The 26,211-nt window shown below is 45.3% G+C and overlaps 1 protein-coding gene across 1 annotated transcript in view; it reads right to left on the reverse strand.

The window, feature by feature from the left end:
• The window catches only part of aplf (aprataxin and PNKP like factor), a 58,495-nt gene that overhangs the window by 15,753 nt on the left and 16,531 nt on the right, over positions 1 to 26,211 (reverse strand). The window contains exons 6-7 of the mRNA XM_078405665.1: positions 12,925 to 13,112; positions 10,564 to 10,955 (exon numbers count right to left, since the gene is read on the reverse strand). Coding sequence (XP_078261791.1) covers positions 10,564 to 10,955; positions 12,925 to 13,112 — 580 coding nt within the window. The remainder of the gene's footprint in view (positions 1 to 10,563; positions 10,956 to 12,924; positions 13,113 to 26,211) is intronic.

Raw genomic sequence — 26,211 nt, forward strand, 5'->3', positions numbered from 1 at the left:
AGAGACACACACAGAGACAGAGACACACAGAGAGACACAGAGACACACACACAGACACACACACACACACAGAGACACACAGAGACACACACACAGACACACACAGACACACACACAGACACACAGAGAGACACACAGAGAGACACACAGAGAGACACACAGAGACACAGACACACACACACACAGAGACACACAGAGACAGAGACACACACAGAGACACAGAGACCCACACAGACACACACACAGACACACACAGAAACACAGAGACACACACACAGAGACACACACAGAGACACACACAGAGACACAGAGACACACAGAGACACACACAGAGACACAGACAGACACACACAGAGACACAGACACACACAGAGACAGAGACACACAAGACACACAGATACACAGAGAGACACACACAGAGACACAGACACACACACACACACAGACACACAGAGACACACACAGAGACACACACAGAGACACACACAGAGACACACACAGAGAGACACACAGAGACAGACAGACACACAGACACACACAGCGACACACACACAGAGACACACACACAGAGACACAGAGACACACACACAGTCACACACAGACACACACACAGAGACAGAGACACACAGAGAGACACACACACAGACACACACAGAGACACACAGAGACACACACACGGACACACACAGACACACAGAGAGACACACAGAGACACACAGAGACACACAGACACACACACACACACAGAGACAGAGACACACAGAGACACACAGAGACCCACACAGACACACACAGAGACACACAGAGACACACACAGAGACACACAGAGACACACACAGACACACACAGAGACACACACACACACAGACACACAGAGACACACAGACACAGAGACACACACACAGACAGAGAGACACAGAGAGAGACACACACACAGACACACAGAGAGACACACAGAGACACAGAGACACACACAGACACTCACAGACACACAGAGACACACACAGAGACACACAGACACACACACAGAGACACACACACACAGAGACACACAGACACAGAGACACACACAGACACAGAGACACACAGAGACACAGAGACACAGACAGACACACACATAGAGACACACACACAGACACACAGACACACACACACAGATAGACACACAGAGAGACACACAGAGACACACACAGAGACACAGAGACACACACACAGAGACACACAGAGGCACACAGAGAGGCACAGAGAGGCACACAGAGACACACAGAGACACACAGAGAGACACACACAGAGACACACAGAGAGACACACACAGAGACACACACACAGAGACACACAGAGGCACACAGAGAGGCACAGAGAGGCACACAGAGACACACAGAGAGACACACACAGAGACACACACAGAGACACACACAGAGACACACACAGAGACACACACAGAGACACACACAGAGACACACACAGAGACACACACAGAGACACACACAGAGACACACACAGAGAGACACACAGAGAGACACACAGAGAGACACACAGAGAGACACACAGAGACACACACAGAGACACACAGAGAGAGACACACAGAGACACACACACAGAGAGACACACACAGAGAGGCACACAGAGAGACACACAGAGAGACACACACAGAGAGACACACAGAGAGACACACACAGAGAGACACACAGAGAGACACACAGAGACACACACAGAGACACACACAGAGAGACACACAGAGACACACACAGAGAGACACACACACAGAGACACACACAGAGACACACACAGAGACACACACAGAGAGACACACAGAGACACACACAGAGACACACACAGAGACACACACAGAGACACACAGAGACACACACAGAGACACACACACAGAGACACACACAGAGAGACACACAGAGACACACACAGAGAGACACACACACAGAGACACACACAGAGACACACACAGAGACACACACAGAGAGACACACAGAGACACACACAGAGACACACACAGAGACACACACAGAGACACACAGAGACACACACAGAGACACACACACAGAGACACACACAGAGACACACACAGAGACACACACAGAGACACACACAGAGACACACACACAGAGACACACACAGAGAGACACACAGAGAGACACACAGAGACACACACAGAGAGACACATACACAGAGACACACACAGAGACACACACAGAGAGACACACAGAGACACACAGAGAGGCACAGAGACACACACAGAGACACACACAGAGAGACACACAGAGAGACACATACACAGAGACACACACAGAGACACACACAGAGACACACACAGAGACACACACAGAGAGACACAGAGAGACACACACAGAGAGACGCACAGACACACACAGAGAGAGACACACAGAGACACACAGAGAGGCACACAGAGAGGCACAGAGACACACACAGAGACACACACAGAGACACACAGAGAGACACACAGAGACACACACAGAGACACACACAGAGACACACACAGAGAGACACACACAGAGACACACAGAGACACACACAGAGAGACACACAGAGACACACACAGAGAGACACACAGAGACACACACAGAGAGACACACAGAGACACACACAGAGAGACACACACACAGAGACACACACAGAGACACACACAGAGACACACACAGAGAGACACACAGAGACACACACAGAGACACACACAGAGACACACAGAGACACACACAGAGACACACAGAGACACACACAGAGAGACACACAGAGACACACAGAGAGGCACAGAGACACACACAGAGACACACACAGAGAGACACACAGAGAGACACATACACAGAGACACACACAGAGACACACACAGAGACACACACAGAGAGACACATACACAGAGACACACACAGAGAGACACAGAGAGACACACACAGAGAGACGCACAGAGACACACACAGAGAGAGACACACAGAGACACACAGAGAGGCACACAGAGAGGCACAGAGACACACACAGAGACACACACAGAGAGACACACAGAGACACACACAGAGAGACACACAGAGAGACACACAGAGACACACACAGAGACACACACAGAGACACACACAGAGAGACACACAGAGAGACACATACACAGAGAGACGCACAGACACACACAGAGAGAGACACACAGATTTCCAACAATATTTTAACGTATATTTTAAGCTCGCGCATAACATTAAATTAATTCACTTTGTACACCAACCTCTTAACTATGCTTTTGAAAGAAATTCAGAGAGTGCTGGAGTAACTCAGTGGGCCTGGCAGCATCCCTGGAGGACTTGGATAGACGACGTTTCGGATCGGGACCCTTCTTCAATTGATGGTTCTGAAGCCTCAAATAAGTGATTATTTGGCTACTTTGATTTCTACATCTTTCTTCCTCCACCTTTACATTTTATTTTCTCTCCTCATCATCACATTATCAGAATTCTCACAAAACGACATCACTGGTCAGGTTTTTCAAGTTGATTCCAAACGTTTCCTGAAGAACAACGATTAGGTGGTGCAGCGGTAGAGTTGTTGCCTCACAGCGCCAGACACCCGGGTTTGATCCTGACTACGGGTGCTGGCTGTAGAGTTTGTACATTTTCCCCATGAACTGCGTGGGTTTTCGCAGGGTGCTCTGGTTTCCTCCCACACTCCAAAGACATACAAGTTTGTAGGCTAATTGGCTTAGCATTATAATAAATTGTCCCTAGCGTGTGTAGGATAGTGTTAATGTGTGGGGATCGCTGGTCCGAAGGGCCTGTTTCCGCACTGTACCTCTGAACTAAACTAAAATGTTGAGTATTTATCTCTCGATGCTCCCCTCCACTATGTTTTGCTACTTACTAGGCCAATTTATTAAATTATGTCTCTCACTTTAAAAAAAAATATTTGACTTTACAAAATGCTCAGAAAATAAACTGAAAAAAATTTACTTATCACTTTGATTGATTTTCACCCATGAATTTGCGTTTCATTGTATTGAACTGCCTTGTGGTAATTTTGGTTCTCATCAACTCCTCGTGTGTATGTTTCTAGAGTGTTACCTTTATCTTATATTAACAGTGACCAATTAAAAGAAACAAGCTGCATGCATGATTTGAGATATTCTCCCTTGTGTGAAAATCAATAAAAGTACATTCCAGGTGGGTCCACAACAAAAAGTATGTCAATTGTGCATAGAGCTTTACTTCAGATTTTAGAGACTCTGTACAGAAACATGCCCTTCGGCCCACCGAGACCACACGAGCAGCCATCACACTAGCACTATTCTACCCATTAGGGACAATTTAAAATTGAAAGACTGGAGCGACTAGGCTTGTATACACTGGAATTTAGAAGGATGAGAGGGAATCTTATCGAAACGTATAAGATTATTCAGGGGTTGGACACGTTAGAGGCAGGAAACATGTTCCCAATGTTGGGGGAGTCCAGAACAAGGGGCCACAGTTTAAGAATAAGGGGTAGGCCATTTAGAACTGAGATGAGGAAAAACTTTTTCAGTCAGAGAGTTGTGAATCTGTGGAATTCTCTGCCTCAGAAGGCAGTGGAGGCCAATTCTCTGAATGTATTCAAGAGAGGGCTAGATAGAGCTCTTAAGGATAGCAGAGTCAGGGGGTATGGGGAGAAGGGAGGAACGGGGTACTGATTGAGAATGATCAGCCATGATCGCATTGAATGGCGGTGCTGGCTCGAAGGGCCGAATGGCCTCCTCCGGCACCTATTGTCTATAAAATTTACAGAAGCCAATTAACCTACAAACCCGTACGTCTTTGGAGTGTGGGAAGAAACTGGAGTACCCGTACAGACTGCACCAGTAGTCAAGATGGAACCCGGATCTCTGGCGCTGTAAGGCAGCAACTCTACCCGCCGCGCCACCGTGTCGCCACTGACTAAAACTACTTGAAAATCTTACGATCTCAAGCAACACTTTGAAAGCATTGGAATCACGTTGTGTTATTAATACTGTAATGAGATCCTGTTCAGCATCTCTCTATTCCGTCAGAGCAAGTGGACATTAAAATCCTATATTATTAAATTTAACAGATGTTTTCATCATCCAAATGAACTTTGGATCAATGTGAATAGTTTAGAAGGATAATGTTTTACGGTACTAATCCAGAAGTTGTGCACTTATTTCATGCAAAAGGTAAAATCATTGTCATTAAGTTTTGAATTGTAGTAGACGTTTCTTCTCATTACTTTTTTTGGCCATATGTGGTGTTGTTAATGTTGGCAGTGATAGCTCATCCCCAAACTATTCGTGCGCAGAAGACCGTCGTGCGGCGTGCCAGATGGCCGTGGTGCAGCGGCTATCTCGCAGACCCGGCACGCCTGCCACGGAACCGGGAAACCCGCCCTGAAGAGGGTAGCCGCCGAGCCCGGCCCCTGCCCGTCGCCGAGGACCGGAGAGGAGGGTGGAGGGAGTCAAGATGGCGGCTGACGCAAGAACAAAGGACTGGTAACGAGGAAGCAGGGTCTGGCCTTCTCGGACTATCCTTGATCAGATGTTGCTGGCTTTACCTTGCACTAAACGCTATTCCCTTCACAATAGACAATAGGTGCAGGAGGAGGCCATTCGGCTCTTCGAGCCAGCACCGCCATTCAATGTGATCATGGCTGATCATTCTCAATCAGTACCCCGTTCCTGCCTTCTCCCCATATCATGTATCTGTACACCGTATGCTGGCTCGAAGGGCCGAATGGCCTCCTCCTGCACCTATTTTCTATGTTTCTATGTAATCATGTATTGTCTTTCTGCTGACTGGATAGCACGCAACAAAAGCTTTACACTGTACCTCGGTACACGTGACAATAAACTAACTGAACTGAACTGAACTTCTGTGCTCTCAAGGTCGGCTGGGGGAAGGGCCCCTGGAGTGCAACGTGCGAATGGTGGCCGAGCGAGGAGAGGAATGACGTTTCTCCTGGATGATCCGAACGGGGGCGACAGCTGGAGGCCCCACAACAGCCTGGAGCTCGCCGAGATCACGTCCCGATCCAGGAGATCGAGCGGGCGGACCGGACGCGGCCTGCAGTGGCACAGAATGGGTGGAGGACACCTACAGCTTTGCTTGGCCAGGCTGACTCTGCAACGCTGCCAGGCAGAAAGCAAAATGGTGCCAAAACCTGAAGACTCTTGTATGTGGTCTCAGTGGACTATTTCTATACATTTTGTACATAATCTGGGATTATGCATATATATATATATATATATATAGTAATAATTTAATGAATTGTCTACAAAAATGCAGTTTCACTGTACCTGTGATCATAAAGAACCATTGAACCACTGAGTGAAGAACTAACCTTTTGCCATCCCATTTATCACTCCCGTTTAGAGTTGCCAACTTCCTCACTCCCAAATAAGGGACAAAAGGTGACGCCCCGCGCCCCACATGACCTTACCCAGCTCAGCCAGTGGCCACGTGCTCCCGCTCCACCAATGCCGGCCGCCCGGGCCGGGAGGCGGGTTGCGATGCAACCTCCGTTATGCGAACGCACTCGGCCCCGCTCCCCGAACACACTCTGTTAGCCTACAGCGGCTCCCGGACCTACAGTGTCCGGGCCTACACTGTCCGGGCCTACACTGTCTGGGCCTACACTGTCCGGGCCTACAGCGCCCCCCGGGCCTAATATGGGACAAGGGCGGTCCTGTACGGGACAAACCAATATACGGGATGTCCCGGCCAATACGGGACAGTTGCCAACCCTACTCCCATTCCCATCCACATCAGGCAAATTCCTGGGTCAATTACACCCTCTTCTTTCCTCTAATGCATTGTAACATTCCTTCCTATTTAAATCATGCATAATTTGTTCCATGTTCTTGCATATTCCACCAACCAAGAGCACTCTGACATCTATTGCCAAACTCCTATCTTGCTTCTCTTCCCTGGCCAGATGCCGATCCTGCCCCCTCCCTTACCATTCGGTGCCGAGTTCCTCTTTAATTGGCTTGCCCATCTCCATGCTAAACATTACTCGGATTTCAAAAGATTGATTGAAAGATACAGGATGAAAGCGGGTTCTTGGGCCCATCGAGTCCACACCGGCCATCACACTCATGTGCAGGAAGGAAGTGCAGTTGGTTTAAATAAAAAATAGACACATAAAGCTGAAGTAACTCTGCGGGTCAGGCAGCATCTCTGGAGAAAAGGAATAGCTGCTGTTTTGGGTTGAGACCCTTCTTCAGAACGTCACCTATTCCTGACCCGCTGGGTTACTCCGGCTTTTTGTGTCTATCTATCCATTCACACTTGTTCTATGTTATCCCACTTTCAAATCCATTCCCTGCACACAAGGGACAATTTACCAAGGGCCAGTTAACCTAGGCGGCACGGTGGCGCAGCGGTAGAGTTACAGTGAATGCAGCGCCGGAGACTCAGGTTCGATCCTGACTACGGGCGCCGTCTGTACGGAGTTTGTACGTTCTCCCCGTGACCTGCGTGGGTTTTCTCCGAGATCTTCGGTTTCCTCCCACACTCCAAAGACGTACAGGTATGTAGGTTAATTGACTGGGTAAATGTAAAAATTGTCCCTAGTGTGTGTAGGATAGTGTTAGCGTGCGGGGATCGCTGGGCAGCGCGGACTCGGTGGGCCGAAGGGCCTGTTTCCGCGCTGTATCTCTAAATCTACAGAGGAAACCAGAGCATGGAGGAAATCCCATGCGGTTACAGGAAGAACGTGCAAAGACCACGTCAGGATGGAACCCGGGTCTCTGGCGCTGTGAGGCAGCAGCTCTACCAACTGCACCACTGTTCCACCCACTTCTTGGGAATCCAACTATCTAGATTTCAACCACATACCGACAATTGCTAACTCTAAATAAAAGTGTTATCACCAGTTTTAATTATAAGTTTAGTTTAGTTTTATTGTCACGTGCACCGAGGTACAGTGAAAAGCTTTTGTTGCGTGTTAACCAGTCAGCAGAAAGACAATACATGAGTACAATTGAGCCGTCCACAGTGTACAGATACATAAGGGAATAACATTTGGTGCAAGCTAAAGCCAGTAAGGTCCGATCAAGGATAGTCCGAGGGCCACCAATGAGGTAGACGGAAGTTCAGGATTGCTCTCTAGATGTGGTGGGATGGTTCAATTGCCTGACAACAGCTGGGAAAAAACAGTCCCTGAATCTGGAGGTGTGTCTTTTCACACTTCTGTACCTTCTGCCCGATGGGAGAGGGGAGAAGAGGGAGTGGCCAGGGTGAGACTGGTCCTTGATTATGCTGCTGGCCTTGCCGAGGCAGCGTGAGGTGTAGATGGAGTTAATGGAATACGGATGTGCAAGTGAGTGGGCAGATGCGTGGCAGATGCAGTATAATGTAGATAAATGTGAGGTTATCCACTTTGGCAGCAGAAACCAGAAGGCAGATTATTATCTCAATGGTGTCAGGTTAGGTAAGGGGGAAATGCAGCGAGACCTGGGTGTCCTTGTACACCAGTCACTGAAAGTTGGCGTGCAGGTACAGCAGGCAGTGAAGAAAGCTAATGGCATGTTGGCCTTCATAACGAGAGGATTTCAGTATAGGAGTAAAGAGATTCTTCTGCAGTTGTACAGAGCCCTGGTAAGACCACATCTGGAGTATTGTGTACAGTTTTGGTCTCCTAATTTGAGGAAGGGCATCCTTGGAATTGAGGCAGTGCAGCGTAGGTTCACGTGATTGATCCCTGGGATGGCGGGACTGTCATACGAGGAAAGATTGAAAAGACTAGGCTTGTATTCACTGGAGTTTAGAAGGATGAGAGGGAATCTTATTGAGACATATAAAATTATAAAAGGACTGGACAAGCTAGATGCAGGAAAAATGTTCCTAATGTTGGGGGAGTCCAGAACCAGGGGCCACAGTCTTAGAATAAAGGGGAGGCCATTTAAAACTGAGGTGAAAAGGAACTTTTTCACCCAGAGAGTTGTGAATTTGTGGAATTCTCTGCCACAGAGGGCAGTGGAGGCAAAATCACTGAATGGATTTAAGAGAGTTAGATAGAGCTCTAGGGGCTAGTGAAATCAAGGGATATGGGGAGAAAGCAGGCACGGGTTACTGATTGTGGATGATCAGCAATGATCACAATGAATGGCAGTGCTGGCTCGAAGGGCCGAATGGCCTCCTCCTGCACCTATTTTTTATGCTTCTATGTACTCTGGGAACTGAAACTGCTAGTTGAAGTCTCTTCTGCAAACATTTCTAGGTCTGGAAACCTTCACTGATTACAACCCCTTTTGTCTCGTAGAAACAGATCTTCATTCCTCGAGGCAATTCCTTCCCAAGCTTAATCATTTTCTTATGAACTGCGGAATTTCTTTATCATGTTACAGGCTGTATTTCCAGTAACTAGTGCACAATATGAAAGAGAAGCCAGAAAGGATTTTCGAAAAATTTTGATTTGCTTCTAAAGCCCCTTCTTATTGCAAATTTTGCCATCTGCTCATTTGAAATACTGTTTTCAGATCTCAGCTGTTTCTGTTGAAGGCTTTATATTCACTTACTTCACACTTAAAGAACACAGAACAGTACATTTAAAAAAAACACACAAAGCGCTAGAATAACTCAGCGCACCAGGCAGCATCTCTGGAGCTATGGATATGTGACGTTTCAGGTCTTCTTCAATTTGAAGAAGGGTCCCGACCCGAAACGTCGCCTATCCATGTTCTCCACAGATGCTGCCTGATCCGCTAAGTTACTCCAGCACTCTGTGAAACGTCACCTATCCACGTTCTCCACAGATGCTGCCTGACCCGCTGAGTTACTCCAGCACTCTGTGAAACGTCACCTATCCACGTTCTCCACAGTTGCTGCCTGTCCCGCTGAGTTACTCCAGCACTCTGTGAAACGTCACCTATCCACGTTCTCCACAGATGCTGCCTGACCCGCTGAGTTACTCCAGCACTTAATGTCTTTTCCTATAAAACAGCATCTGCAAATCCCTATCACAGCCATGTGATAATGTTATGATAACTTCTTTCTGTGAGATGTTGAGTTCAGAATAATATTGGCCAGGATGCTGCAACAGTAAAGCTCTACACAAATATTATAATCAATAAACAACCCGAAACATCACCTATCTGCGTTCTCCAGAGATGCAGCCTGACCCGCTAAGTTACTCCAGCACTTTGTATCTTTTTTTGTTGTAAAGAGCATCTGCAGTTCCGTGTGTCTACAAAGAACAGTAGAACTTTGCCCCTTTCACCTCAGATTGAAATATAACTAAGAAACAAACTTGTGTTTGGATGAAGGAAATACACACACGCACACACGTGTATATATATATACATACACATACATACACACATATTCAAATATACATGCACACATACATATATGCACACATGCACATTCATATATACACACTTACATACAAACACATGTACATGCACACACATTTACATATATAAACATACACACATATAAATAAATAAAATATAGATGTTTAAAATATATATATATATAAGCGTGTGCGTGTAAAATATATAAATATAATAAATATATAATACATAACCCCATGCGCATTGCCTATTTTCACATAGAAGATAGGTACCTGTAACAGCTACTTCCATATGCACACACTTTCCTCTTCTGCTCTTTGGCCTGAGAAGTACTGGCATGTCCGGCTGGCTCTGCTCCTTCAGGAGCTGGGCTCCTGCTCACACTGCAGGCACCTTGCACGTGTACAGGCGGCAGCCTCTTCTGCACAGCGTGCCCACAGTGCAATCCCACTGCCTCCTCCTCCTCCTCCTCATTGTCGCTCATTGCTGAGCCCCTCACTTCATGCGGTGGCTGAGGACCACAACTTTGTTGCCTTCCGCCTTTGACACCACCAAGCGGCCAGTTTTCCTCGTCCTCAGAAGCCGCGCTGAATCGGTCCTTTATTTCTTCTTCCCTTTTCACATGCGTGGAAGTTGTTCCAAAATTGTTCTCCACGGCATTGCTCTGGGAAACAAAGGAAATGAAATGAATGAATGAATAAGTTTATTGGCCAAGTATGTGCACATACAAGGAATGGGCCCTTGGTGCTCCGCTCACAAGTAACAACACGAACATACAGTAAACAATTAAGAATAAAGCATAAAACATTAAAACATTAAGAATAAAACATCACAGTTTAAACATACGAGTGAAATAAACCTGAGCAGAAAGAGACTACAGACTTTTGGTTGTTGAGTAGAGCTACTACTCGCGGAAAAAAAGCTGTTTTTATGTCTGGCTGTGGCTGCTTTGACAGACCGGAGTCGCCTTCCAGAGGGAAGTGCTTCAAAGAGTTTGTGGCCAGGGTGAGAGGGGTCAGAGATGATCTTGCCTGCTCGCTTCCTGGCCCTTGCAGTGTACAGTTCGTCAATGGGTTCTCAGCTGTGCGAACGATCAGTTGCAGTCTCCGGATGTCGTGCTTGGTGGCTGAGCCAAACCAGACCATGATGGAGAAGGTGAGGACAGACTCTACGATGGCACAATGAAACTGAACCATCATTGCCTGTGGCAGATTGTGTTTCCTCAGCTGCCGTAGGAAGTACATCCTCTGTTGGGCCTTTTTGACTGTGGAGTCGATGGTGGCCCCCCCATTTAAGGTCCCTGGAGATGATGGTTCCAAGGGACTTTAATGACTCCACAGATGTGACTGTGGTGTTGTTGATGGTGAGTGGGGGGAGGGGAGGGGGAGCTCTCCTAAAGTCTACAGTCAGTTCCACTGTCTTAAGAGCATTGAGCTCCAGGTTGTTGCGATGGCACCAGGATGCCAGCTGTGTCACTTCCTGTCTGTAGGCAGATTCCTCCCCATCCTGGATCAGTCCAATCAGGGTTGTGTCATCCGCAAACTTGAAGCTTGACAGAGGAGTCTGTGGAGGTGCAGTCGTTGGTGTAGAGAGAGTAAATGAGAGGGGAGAGTACGCAGCCTTACGGTGCTTCTATGCTGAGGGTCTGTTATAAAGTCATACACTGGAAACAGGCCCTTCAGCCCACCTTGCCCACACCGACGCATCTACACTAGTCCCACCTGCTTGCGTTTGGCCCATATCCCTCTAAACCTGTCCTATCCATGTACCTATCTCATTACTTCTTAAATATTGCGATAGTCCCTGCCTCAACTACGTCCTCCAGCAGCTTGTTCCATACACCCACCACCCCTTTGTGTGAAAAAGTTATCCCTCAGATTCCTATTAAATGGTTTTAAATGTCTTTGAAGGGAAAAACTGAGGTAGGGAGATAAAGATTTAGTGAGGGCAGTCCACAACTTAAGGACTTGTCAGAAGGTACTATGATAAAAAAAAAGACCATTGTGCATATCCAAAAACCTCTTAAACATCACAAAACATGTTTTAAAAAACTAAGTGCTAGAACAGCACAGCGGGTCAGGCAGCATCTGTGGAGAACATGGATAGGTGACGTTTCACAGAGTGCTGGAGTAACTCAGTGTGTCAGCCAGCATATGTGGAGAACATGGATAGGTGACGTTTCACAGAGTGCTGGAGTAACTCAGTGGGTCAGGCAGCATCTGTGGAGAACATGGATAGGTGACGTTTCACAGAGTGCTGGAGTAACTCAGTGGGTCAGGCAGCATCTGTGGAGAACATGGATAGGTGATGTTTCGGGTCTTCTTCAGTTTGACGTCCTGATGCTGCCTGACCCGCTGAGTTACTCCAGCACTCTGTGAAACGTCACCTACCCATGTTCTCCACAGATGCTGCCTGACCCGCTGAGTTACTCCAGCACTTTGTGTCTTTTTTGGTATAAACCAGCATCTGCAGTTTATCTCTTGTATCGCAGTATTTGCTAAATGTGAGAGCAATGTGGTTAATTTATATTCTAACTATTAATAGTAAAAAAAGTATTCATTCATTCATAATATGATGGGAAATTAAGACAGCAGATTATTGAAAATAATATTCCCCCCACAGATAATTCTTACCTTGTCGTTTGCGTGTTTTCCATTTTCGCTGGCCTCAGTTTTTTTCCTTCTGCCCTTTTTCTCCAGTGGTTGTTCTGACACTTCATTTCCTTCATCATTCTCAGACGATTCATTTCTTTTCCTTCCTGCCCGAGTTACCTCATCTTTGGTTTGCTCTGCTTCACCTCTTCCTCTTCCCCTTCCTTTACCTAAAGCAAAATAAAATTAACAAGCGGCAAGCCATTCATCAATAGCAGTGCTTTTTCTCATAGACAACATGGGGTCTGTGCACATCAGTTGAAAACTCACGCTACATTATTCAACAACTTTTTTCCATCAAATTTGTGGGCAGCAAATTGTGCAGTTAGTAGAGCTGCTGCCTCACAGCGCCAGAGACCCGGGTTCGATGCTGTCCTTGGATGCTGCCGGTGTGAAATTTGTAAGTTCTCATAAGTGATAGTAGAATTAGGCCATACAGCCCATCAAGTCTACTCCACCATTCAATCATGGCCGATCTATCTCTCCCTCCTAACCCCATTCTCCTTCCTTCTCCCCATAACCTCTGACACCTGTACTAATCAAAAATCTATCCATCTCTGCCTTAAAAATTTCCACTGGCTTGGCTTCCACAACCTTCTGTGATAAAGAGTTCCACAGATTCACCACCCTCTGACTAAAGACCACGTGTGGCCACGGTCTCCCTGTGATCGCCTGGGTTTCGTCTAGGTGCACCAGTTTCATAGAAAGATAGAAACATAGAAAGTAGGTGCAGGAGTAGGCCATTCGGCCCTTCGAGCCTGCACCACCATTCAATGTGATCATGGCTGATCATCCAACTCAGTATCTTGTACCTGTTCCAAAGACATCCCAAAGATATGCAGGTTTGTAGTTTAATTGGCCTGTGTAAATTGCCCCTGGTATGTAGGGTGCGGATGAGAAAGTGGAATAATGTTGAACTAGTATGAAAGGGTAGGAAAACGAAGGTAAACACAAAATGCTGGGTCAGGCAGCATCTCGGGAGAGAAGGAATGGGTGACGTTTCAGGTGTAGTCCCTTCTTCAGACTGATCAGTATGAATGGGTGACCAACGGTGGGCCTCCTATACTCCAAAGACCCAGCCAATCCAGCCTCCCTCTAAATCAACCCTGCAAATCCAGTTTCCATCCTGACAAATCTTTTCTGCACTCTTCCTGACTTAATGACATCCTTCCTGCAGCTGGGAGAGCAGAAAAGCACACTGTGCTCCACGTGCAGTCTCACCGACGTTTATACAGCTATGTCTTGACTTTTCTACTCAACACCCTTCCCAATGAAAGCAAGCGAGCCAAATGCCTTTTCCATCTTCCTGTCCACAGACCGCAATACCCAGGTCTTAGTTTCCAGCACTTGATGGGGTTGCAATCTGATAAAGAATTAAATATTATGTTCATTTCATAACAAAATTACGAACTGCGTAAATGCTTACAATCTTGGTTTAGTTTAGTTTCGAGACACAGCGTGGAAATGGGCCCATCGAGTCCATGCCCGCCAGCGATCCCTGCGCAACAATGCTATCCTGCACACTAGGGACAACTTACATTTATACCAAACCAATTAACCTACAAACCTGCACATCTTTCGAGTGCGGGAGGAAACCGGAGCTCCCAGAGAAACCCCACACAGGTCACGGGGAGAACGTGCAAACTCCGTACAGTCAGGGCCTCCTCCAGTGCCATCGTGAGGCCCACCGGAAATTGGAGGAACAGCACCTCATATTTCACCTGGGCAGCTTGCAGCCCAGTGGTATGAACATCGACCTCTCCAACTTTAGATAGTTCCTCTGTCCCTCTCTTCCCCTCTCTCTTCCCCTCTCCCTTCCCCTTCCCAGATCTCCCACTGTCTTCCTGTCTCCACCTATATCCTTCCTTTGTCCCGCCCCCCCTGACATCAGTCTGAAGAAGGGTCTCGACCCGAAACGTCACCCATTCCTTCTCTCCTGAGATGCTGCCTGACCCGCTGAGTTACTCCAGCATTTTGTGAATAAATACCTTCGATTTGTACCAGCATCTGCAGTTATTTTCTTATAGCACCCCTAGTCAGGATCAAACCCAGGTTGCTGTGAGGCAGCAACTCTATTGCTGCGCCACCGTGCTGCCCCAATGGGTGATTATTCATTTTTTGCACACACACAGCTGGTAGCATCTTGGAATATTCTTATGCTGCTGGAATATCTCACAGGAATATATAAACACAAAATGTATTTCAATATTTTGTGCATGCGGAGGGGCATGTCAGAGCCTGTTGCAGTTCAAAAGGCAGGAAAATTGGACACAGCCCAGACAAACCATCACACAAACCAACCTCCCTTCCATTAACTCCATCTACACCTCACGCTGCCTCAACAAGGATTTGTTCCCAATGTTGGGGGAGTCCAGAACCAGGGGTCACACAGTCTAAGAATAAAGGGGAGACCATTTAAAAATGAGTTGAGAAAAAACGTTTTCACCCAGAGAATTTGTGGAATTCTCCGCCACAGAGGGCAGTGGAGGACAATTCACTGGATGAATTTAAAAGAGAGTTAGATAGAGTTCTAGGGGCTAGAGGAATCAAGGGATATGGGGAGAAGGCAGGCACGGGTTACTGATTGTGAATGATCAACCATGATCACAATGAATGGCGGTGCTGGCTGAAAGGGCCAAATGGCCTCCTCCTGCACCTATTTTCTATGTTTTTCGATGTTTCTATGACAAGGCCAGCAGCATATTCATGGACGAGTCACACCGCGACCGCGACCGCGCCCTCTTCTCCCCTCCCCCAACGGGCAAAACAAACACCTCCAGATTCGGGGACAGTTTCTTCCCAGTTGTTATCTGGCAACTGGATCATCCTACCAACAATTAAAGAACAGTCCTGAACTACTCTCTACCTCATTGGAAACCCTTGGATATCTTTGATCGGACATTACTTTGTTCTAATCGTTATTCACGTTATTCCCTTCATGTGTCAGGGGTCAGGCGTTATGGGGAGAAGGCAGGAGAATGGGGTTAAGAGGGAGAGATAGATCAGCCATGATTGAATGGCGGAGTAGACCTGATGGGCCGAATGGCCTAATTCTGCCCTTTTCACCTATGATCTTATGAACTTATCATGTGTCTGTACACTGCAGACGGCTCGATAGTAATTGTGTTTTGTCTTTCCGTTGACTGGTTGGCACACAATAAAAGCTTTTCACTGTACCTCGGTACATGTGACAATAAACTAAACTCAAACTCAATACCCATTGTGGACCTTCAGTAAACGCAGCCAATGAAAGCTAGTCTTCTTCAAATTCGTCAGTCGAAACCTACTCCTGCCAGGAAGCACAAATACTTCACCACTGCTCTTAGAACCAGGAAATAGGTTTGTCCCACGGGAGACAGGTATTTCTCTCAACTTCAACAGCTCGACTGAACAAACAACGAACAATGCCAAGGAAAATCTACTTGTGGAAGAATAAACTTTCTCCTTGTTTTTATATTCAACAATTTGCTTGCAGTAAATTACTCACAGCAATTTTATAAGATTAAAATCAAAATGTTAGAAATATCTGCTTATGCAATAATAGACTGGTAGCTATTTATCTGCTAAGTGTACCATCATTTGTGCAATGGTAGCAATTAACATCTGGATGCTGAACAAAACTTTAAAATACCAGCCTTCATGTTCATTCTGGGGTTGATAATGTTTAAGAAAGAACGGCACGGTGGCGTAGCGGTAGAGTTGCCGCCTTACAGCGAATGCAGCGCCGGAGACTAGGGTTCGATCCTGACTACGGGTGCGGTCTGTACGGAGTTTGTACGTTCTCCCCGTGACCTGCGTGGGTTTTCTCCGAGATCTTCGGTTTCCTCCCACGCTCCAAAGACGTACAGGTTTGTAGGTTAATTGGCTGGGCAAATGTAAAAATTGTCCCTAGTGGGTGTAGGATAGTGTTAATGTGCAGGGATCGCTGGGCGGCGCGGACCCGGTGGGCCGAAGGGCCTGTTTCTGCGCTGTATCTCTAAATCTAAATTGCAGATGCTGGTTTAAATTGAAGGTAGACACAAAATGCTGGAATAACTCAGCGGGACAGGCAGCATCTCCTGAGAGAATGAATGGGTGACGTTTCGGGTTGAGACCCTTCTTCATTAAACATTGATAATGTTGAGTTTGCTTTAGAGATACAGCATGGAAACAGGTCCTTCGGCCCACCGAGTCCACGCCAACCATCGGTTACCCGTTCACACTAGTTCTATGTTATTCCATTTCCTCATCCACTCCCAACACACTAGGGACAATTTATGGGGCCCAATTGACCTACAAACCCACACATCTTTGGAATGTGGGAGGAAACGGGAGGACCTGGAGGATATCTTACATGTTCACAGGCAAACTGCAGTGCACACACACACATCATGTAGGATGAATATAAGAAAATAACTGCAGATGCTGGTACAAATCAAAGGTGTTTATTCACAAATTGCTGGAGTAACTTAGCAGGTCGGGCAGCATCTCGGGAGAGAAGGAATGGGTGACATTTCGGGTCGAGACCCTTAGAAGGGTCTCGACCCGAAACGTCACCCATTCCTTCTCTCCCGAGATGCTGCCCGACCTGCTGAGTTACTCCAGCACTTTGTGAATAAATACCTTCATGTAGGATGAAACCTACACGCACACAGGCAAACTGCACACACACATCTCCCAAGGTCAGGATTAAACCCGGGTCTCTGGCGTTGAGAGGCAGCAACTCAAACAGCTGCGCCATTGTGCCCGCCAATATGCTATAAGCTAGGTAATTATTAGTAAGTACTGCAGTTCTTTCACCAGTAGACCGATTTGTCTTACATAGAATATGCAACACACAAATAAGCCAGGAATCATAAATAATCACTGTTGTTTAAATCCAGTGCAAGTCTCCTGTCATTTTATCGGCCTCAGTTTTTTAAATTTTATTTTTCTTATCGAGCCATGCCAACCAAGATGCCCCATTTACACTAGTTCCACCTGCCCACATTTGCCCCATATCCCTCTAAACCTTACCTATCCATGTACATGTCCCAATGTCTTTCAAGTGTCATTATAGTCCCAGCCTCAACTACCTCCTCTGGCAGCTCGTTCCGTTCGCCCACCATCATCTGTGTGAAAACGTTGCCTTCCAAGTTTCTATTAGATCTTTTCCTTCTCACCTCAAACCTAAGTTCGCCGATTCTTGATTCCTTTACACTGGGTAAAAAACTCTGTGCATTTACCTTACCTGTTCCCATCATGAAAAAATAATGCAATAAAGCATGGCTTTATTCCAATTCCTTTTTTTTGCAGTGTTTGTGAATACTTGACGATTACCTTTCACAAAAATAAACTTTGAACGATGATAGAAATTGAAGAGAACAAGGGTGGCACGGTGGCACAGCAGTAGAGTTGCTGCCTTACAGCACCAACGACCCTGGTTCAACCCTGACTACGGATGCTGTCTGTACGGAGTTTGTACGTTCTCCCTGTGACCGCGTGGGTTTTCCCCCGGGTGCTCCGGTTTCCTCCCACACTCCAAAGATATACGCGTTTGTAAGTAAACTGGCTTCGGTAAAAAATGTTTAATTGTCCCTAATGTGTAGGATAGTGCTCGTGTACGGGGATCGCTGGTCGACACGGACTCGGTGGGCCGAAGGGCCTGTGTCTGCACTGTGTCTCTAAACTAAGATAAACAAGAAAGAGCTTTCTTCAAGCAGCTTTGCCATAGATTAAAACAAGGCAAAACAATTCGTTTTAAAAGTTTAACATTTGCATTCATAAGATCATAAGTGACAGGAGTAGAATTAGGCCATTCGGCCCATCAAGTCTACTCTGCCGTTCAATCATGGCTGATCTATCTCTTCCTCCTAATTCCATTCTCCTGCCTTCTCCCCATAACCTCTGACACCCATACCAATCAATGTCCAAGTATAATTGTATTCGAACATATCATTTACAATTTTAATTTTCTTGAAGAAATTTGACTAGATATAAAAGGACGAATGTGAATCAATTGCAAATGGGCATGTTAAGTGGGGAAAATATAGGCCGCGTTCAACAAACTAGTTTTTTCTCCTGGGAAGGAGGTCCAGCAGTTTGAAATATGTACAATATAAGCAAATCTGCATTTATTCTGAATTTAGTGAACCAAATGCAAATCCTTTGTCAACATTTTAATCTATCAGTACAAACTAAGAGTACAGCTTTTATAGACAATAGATGCAAGAGTAGGCCATTCGGCCCTTCGAGCCAGCACCGCCATTCAATGTGATCATGGCTGATCATTCACAATCAGTACCCCGTTCCTGCCTTCTGCCCAACCCCCTGACTCCACTATCTTTAAGAGCTCTATCTAGCTCTCGCTTGAAAGCATTCATAGAATTGGCCTCCACTGCCTTCTGAGGCAGAGAATTCCACAGATTTACAACTCTCTGACTGAAAAAGGTTTTTCTCATCTCCGTTCTAAATGGCCCTCCCCTTATTCTTAAACTGTGGCCCCTGCTTCTGGACTCCCCCAACATTGGGAACATGTTTCCTGCCTCTAATGCCAGAAAACATCATGTAGATCAATGCAGATTACTTGGTTATGCTGTAGAACATACAAATGATTATGGAAGGCATAAATATTCTCATAGTTTCCATCGTACCCATTTGCAATAATCCACATATAGCCCTAACTTGTTCAATGTCCATCTCAACGATTAGTTGAGAAATCCTCCACGATATAGGATCCCATTAATCAACCTCAATTGATCTTGGACCCGAAAAGTCACCCATCCCTTTTCTCCAAAGATGCTGCCCGACAAGCATTTGTGAGACAGTTTTCTGTCTTAAAACTGTTACAATTTGATTTGTTTCATTAGGTTGCTGTTGTTTAAATTAACTAAATTATTGCATCGTATGGGAGGCGCATTCCCAATCTCGTTGTACCCCTGTACAATAAAGATATATTGTATTGTATTGTATTGTATTGTATTGTATTGTATTGTGTCTGTCTTTGCATCTTGGACATACAAGTTAAGAAGAAAAGCTCAGAATAAATAAATTTACTTTCAACGGCAAAGAAACACAAACCCCAAATGTTTTTTTGTTAAAAATCTGAAAGAACCACAACCATGATGCATTTAAAACTAGCCATAAACAGAATCCGAAAACTAGGAGGAACTTCTGGTCTGAAGAAGGGACCCAACCCGAAACATCGCCTATCCATGTTCTCCAGAGTTGCTGCCCGACTTGCTGAATTACTCCAGCACTCTGTGTTTTTTTTGTAAACCAGCATCTGCATTTCCTTATGACTCCTAAAACTAGAAACCACAAATATAAAACTTAATTAAAAAAAGTAATGGTTAAATGAAATTTCTCTCCCTGCATGAATCTCTTTTGTTCCCCCAAAAACTCTTCATTGTGTTGAAGGGATCTCTTTTGTTCCCCCAAAAACTCTTCATTGTGTTGAAGGGATCAAATTTTAACCAAAAGGTTGAAGATTATAAAGATTAGGCAGATATGCAATTGTTTGATGGACTTGGTTCAATATTATTGAATTGAACTGAATTGAAAAATACAGCATGGAAACAGGCCCTTCAGCCCACAAAGTCCACACCGACCATCGATCACCTGTTCATATTAGTTCTATGTTATCCCACTGCCGCATTCATCCTCTACACACTAGGAGCAATTTTACAAAGGCAAATTAACCTACAAACTCGTATGCCTTTTGGACGTGGGAAGATATCGGAGGAAATGCACAAGGTCACAGGGAGAACAGGCAAACTCCACACACACATACTACATCCAAGGTCGGGATCGAAACCGGGTCTCTGGCACTGTGAGGCAGCAGCTCTTCTAGTTGCGCCACCCTATATTTAATAACTGTCTGGAGAATATAATCATCAGACAGTTATAGGAAAACATGGAATACTGAAAGAATGACTGGCCCAGAAAAATGATGCAAGTTTTAATGTTAACAGCATTTTCTTCCACCTTTGATCAAAATCTCAGAATTAGAAAAAAAAAAATATGGCATCATTTGAACCAGCTCTGCTGCCCATTTTATCCAGGTAATTAAAAGAATAGGATTAAACCTCTACGTGGGTATACTATTTACTCAGTGCCCTGAGGGGGAGCAGCTTAATAGATCTATGGTCTTTGATCATTTGTTAAGTGCTGCTTTGAAGGAATTGAAGGAGATAATTTTAATCAGCATTCAGGAAAAACAGTTCATTTAATGTCTTAAAATTTTTTTTAAAATCTAATGGACACATTCTTTAAAATAAATTATAAATTAGTTTAAACAAATGAGGTCCATGATTACTTAAATTTACTTAAATTACGCAGTCTAGGCTTAAGCTCAGGGGTGTCCGCGCTTTTGTGGTTGCAGCTCCTAGACTGTGGAACAGCATCCCTCTTCCCATCAGAACTGCCCCCTCCATCGACTCCTTTAAGTCCAGGCTCAAAACCTATTTCTACTCCCTAGCGTTTGAGGCCCTCTGAGGGGGCGCTGCGAACTGTTTATGTATGTGCTGTTATCTTTGTGTGCCATTGTATGTTCGTTCTCAGTACCAGAACTGATGTACAGCACTTTGGTCAACGTGGATTGTTTGTAAATGTGCTATACAAATAAAATTGACTCGACTTGACTTGACTTAAATGGTAATGATGTCAATATGGTTTGTAATTACGAATGTCAAAATTAAAATTATGAAATAATCCATAAAAGGCCTCTGTCAAAGACTTGTAATGAATGAACAAACTTTAGCTTGAGGCGTGCTTTGAAGTTATCTCAATCTTAAATGTAACCAAGTCAAGCAGAGTATCTGATCTTGATTACACAAGAAGGGTGAAACAAGTGCCTCGTTACGGCAAATTTACTGCCACTCACATTGAATTAGAAATGTTGCTTTGGGAACATTTTGTACAAATAACAATACCCACTGCAGGTGTGCAAACGTACAGGAATATAAAATAGCTCCGAACCAAGTAATGTGACCTGATCACCATTAGTTCTCACCCTTGTCCCCTTATAAGTATTTCAAAATATTCACAATATATATATGTATAATAGGTCGCCAGAATGGTGCAAACAATGAGGTCCACAGTGCAACCAAAACAGTGCTTATACTATAAAATAAACTACTATAAACTAATATAGTTATAAAATATAAGGATTGACAACATCAACAACTATGAACTTCTATGGACTGTAGACCTCATTTTTACACCATTATGGCTACCTAGCATTAGTTATTAATTTATTTGATTTTTAAAATGATAATATTTTATCTCTGTGATGTGTTAACAAGCCTGTTATGTTTAAGTTTATTATTGTCACATATAGCAAGAAGCTACAGTAAAAAGCTTGATATCCAATCAAACCAGATAATATTATGGATAAATACAATCAGGTCAAACTCAAGTACAATAGGTAAAGCAAAGGGGAAGATACAGCATCCGATCAAGAGACAAAGTCCAAAGTCCACATTATGGTTGAAGTGAATTGGACAGTACCCGAGCTGCAGCAAGTAAGAAAATCATTGTTTTGTTGTGGGTACATATGACAATTAAACACTCTTGATATATTCCTCCATAATCTTTCCCAAACCAATTCTACATCGTTCAACCATAAGTCACAACTACTGCCCTTCATCTCAGGACTCGAAGCAGAGCCCTTAACTCCCCTTGGACAAGAGAACTTTCAATGCTCTACACGAGTGCCCTGTGCATTCCTTTCCTTCCACACGAGCTTTTTCAAAATGTTCCCTCTCTGACTTGGGTGGCACAGAGGTAGAGTTGCTGCCTGACAGCGCCAGAAACCCGGGCTCGATCCCGACTACGGGTGCTGTCTGTACGGAGTTTGTACCCAGTGGCCGGCGTGGGTTTTCTCCTGTTTCCTCCCACACTCCAAAGACGTACAGGCTTGTAGGTTAATTGGCTTGGTAAAAATGTAAATTGTCTCCAGTGTGTAGAATAGTGTTAATGTGCGGGGATCGCTGGTCGGCGACGATGCAGTAGGCGGAGGGGCCTGTTCCCACGCTGTATCTCCAAAAACTAAAAGTACTCTACCTGTGCTATAATCGATATCTGTTTTGCCTTAGATTTTAGATTTAGATTTAGAGATACAGCACGGAAACAGGCCCTTCGGCCCACCGAGTCCGCGCCGCCCAGCGATCCCCGCACATTAACACTATCCTACACACACTAGGGACAATTTTTACATTAACCCAGTCAATTAACCTACATACCTGCATGTCTTTGGAGTGTGGGTGGAAACCGAAGATCTCGGAGAAAACCCACGCAGGTCACGGGGCGAACGTACAAACTCCGTACAGACAGCGCCCTTAGTCAGGATCGAACCCGAGTCTCTGACGGCGCTGCATTCACTATAAGGCAGCAACTCTACCGCTGCGCCACCGTGCCGCCCTTACATCTAGTCACCATCCCTCATCGCTTTGAAACTAGCTCGGACATTGAAGTTTAAATGCAAGTTTTTAATACAGCCCACCCCAGTTTTGTTTGGCCAAATAGTTAGCGAGGTTCTTGAGTTGACTAGAAGCCACCTGGAACCGTGAGTAATGTTCTTGGCAAGAGAAGCAGTGCGGGGCAACAATCAATTCTGACACCTATTGCACGTTTAAGACTTGATTTCAGAGTATACAATTTTACGTGAAACTCAAGGGATCGTGAAAATGCCAGCGACATCTTCTTGCACTAATTAATGATGGCTGTTACTGAAGGATTTTTCATCATAGTATTTCTACCACAACTAACCATTGATCACCAATAGCTTAGTATTTCAGTACGGTTTCCCATTATTCTTTCCCTGCAGCTAAGCAAGAAGAAAAATTAATATTTAATGAAAGGACTAACATGTTATAAAATTAAACATTCAAGCAGCTGGAAACAGCCACCTTGATTGGCCACACATTTGACACGCTGATCATTAACTGCATCCATCATTGGTGCAATTTGGTGCAGTGACACAGCTGGCATCCTGGTGCCATCGCAACAACCTGGAGCTCAATGCTCTCAAGACAGTGGAACTAATTGTAGACGTTCGAAGAGATCCCCCTCCCCTCCCCCCACTCACCATCAACAACACCACAGTCACATCTGTGGAGTCATTTAAGTTCCTTGGAACCATCATCTCCAGGGACCTTAAAAGGGGGGGGCCACCATTGACTCCACAGTCAAAAAGGCCCAACAGAGGAGATGTACTTCCTGCAGCAACTGAAGAAACACAATCTGCCACAGGCAATGGTGGTCCAATTCTATACTGCTATCATTGAGTCCGTCCTCACCTTCTCCATCATGGTCTGGTTTGGCTCAGCCACCAAGCACGACATCCGGAGGCTGCAACGGATCGTTCGCACAGTTGAGAAGGTTGTTCAGCTGTGCAACCTTCCCCCCATTGACGAACTGGACAATGCAAGGGCCAGGAAGCAGGGCCGTCTTAACGCATGGGCCTGAAGGGCACTTGCCCGGGGCCCCATGAGCATAGGGGCCCCATGCTGATCTGTGTATGTTAAGTGACTTGCAATAAATAAATACTACTTTAAAAATGTAGGTTCAATAAGTGCTTTTTTCGCAACATTTTCCATCCCTAAGTGCTTCTCACAGCGATCTGTAAGTGCTTTTCGCAACAATGTAGCTAATCGCTAAGTCCATCGCTAAGTGCTTTTCGGTAAGTGCTTTTCGCCGGCACGACAGGGGGGGGGCTGGTAGGGAAAGGGGGTGGGGGAGAGTAACGGTGGGGGCGACGGGGAGGGTGGGAGGAGGAGGGGCCCCAGTACACTGCTTTGCCCGGGGCCCATAATGCTGTAAAGACGGCCCTGCCAGGATGCGAGCGGGCAAGATCATCTCTGACACCTCTCACCCTGGCCACAAACTCTTCGAAGCACTTCCCTCTGGAAGGCGACTCCGGACTGTCAAAGCAGTCACAGCCAGACATAAAAACAGCTTTTTTTCCCCACGAGTGATAGTTCTACTCAATAACCAAAGTCTGTAGGCTCTTTTTTGCTCTGGTTTATTTTCACCCACATATTTAGACCGTAATGTTGTATCCTTATTGTTTTGATGTGTTTATGCTTTATTCTTAATTGTTAACTGTATGTTTGTGTTGTCATTTGTGAGTGGAGCACTAAGGCACATTCCTTGTATATGCATACTTGGCCAATAAACTTATTCATTCATTCATTCATAAACGACCATATTTCACAGAAGCTCCTTCGAATGTCAAAATCAACTCTTGCTATTAAGGGCCTGGCAGTTGATGCATAAAACATTACCACCTGCAGGTTTCTCCAAGTTTCACACCTTACCATCTGCAGGTTTCTCCAAGTCTCACACCTTATTGATTTGAAAATGCAATGTTTCACAATTTCTTCCCTCCAGAGATGCTGCCTGTCCCGCTGCACTCAATACCTTCTAGACCGTAAACCAGTAATTGCAGTTCCTCCCTACACATTGCATAGGAACTTCCTATAGCAGGAGTACTGTAGGAGTTGCTATGCAGAGAGATCCACACTACTTCACCATTCAAGGAGTGAAGAATCACCATTGGGGCGGCACAGTGGCGCAGCGATAGAGTTACTACCTTACAGCCCCTGTTACCCGGATTCAATCCTAACTATGGGTGCTATTTGTACAGTGTCTCCTTGTGACCCCATGGGTTTTCTCTGGCTGCTCCGGTTTCCTCCCACACTCCAAATACATACATGTTTGAAGGTTAATTGGCTTTGGTAAAAATTGTGAATTGTCCCTAGTGTGTGGGACAATGCTACAGTACTGGGATCGCTGGGCGGCGTGGACTTGTGGGCCGAAGGGCCAGTTTCCGTGCTGTGTCTCTAAACTAAACTACCTCTTTAAGGACACCATAGTGATACTATGGCAATAAATGCTACCCTTTGAATCAGAATCCTGTAAAAATTGCTATAATTTCTGTTTTGATGAGCACATTTTGCTGTTCTTTTTTCATTAACAAAAGAGATCACTACAAAATGGAATGCAATGTCAAAGCGTTTAGATCAAAAGATTTCTGCTGTATTATAATGGGGTTTTTAAATGCAAGACCCTATGAGATACAACTCATCCAAAAAAGCTTTAGAAATCTTAAATAGAGACACTAGGAACTGTTGGTGCTGGAATCTTAAACAAAACACAAAACGCTGGAGGAACTCAGTGGGTCAGGCAACATCTGTGGAAGGAGTGGGCAGACAGCGTTTTGAGTTGGGACCCTTTTGCATCTTAATCTTAACTAAGTGTTTTACTTACGAAAAAGGGATTCATTTATGTTATAGTTCTCCACTGCAA

This window comes from Rhinoraja longicauda, chromosome 9 (assembly GCF_053455715.1).
Source record: "Rhinoraja longicauda isolate Sanriku21f chromosome 9, sRhiLon1.1, whole genome shotgun sequence".
Lineage (NCBI taxonomy): Eukaryota > Metazoa > Chordata > Chondrichthyes > Rajiformes > Arhynchobatidae > Rhinoraja > Rhinoraja longicauda.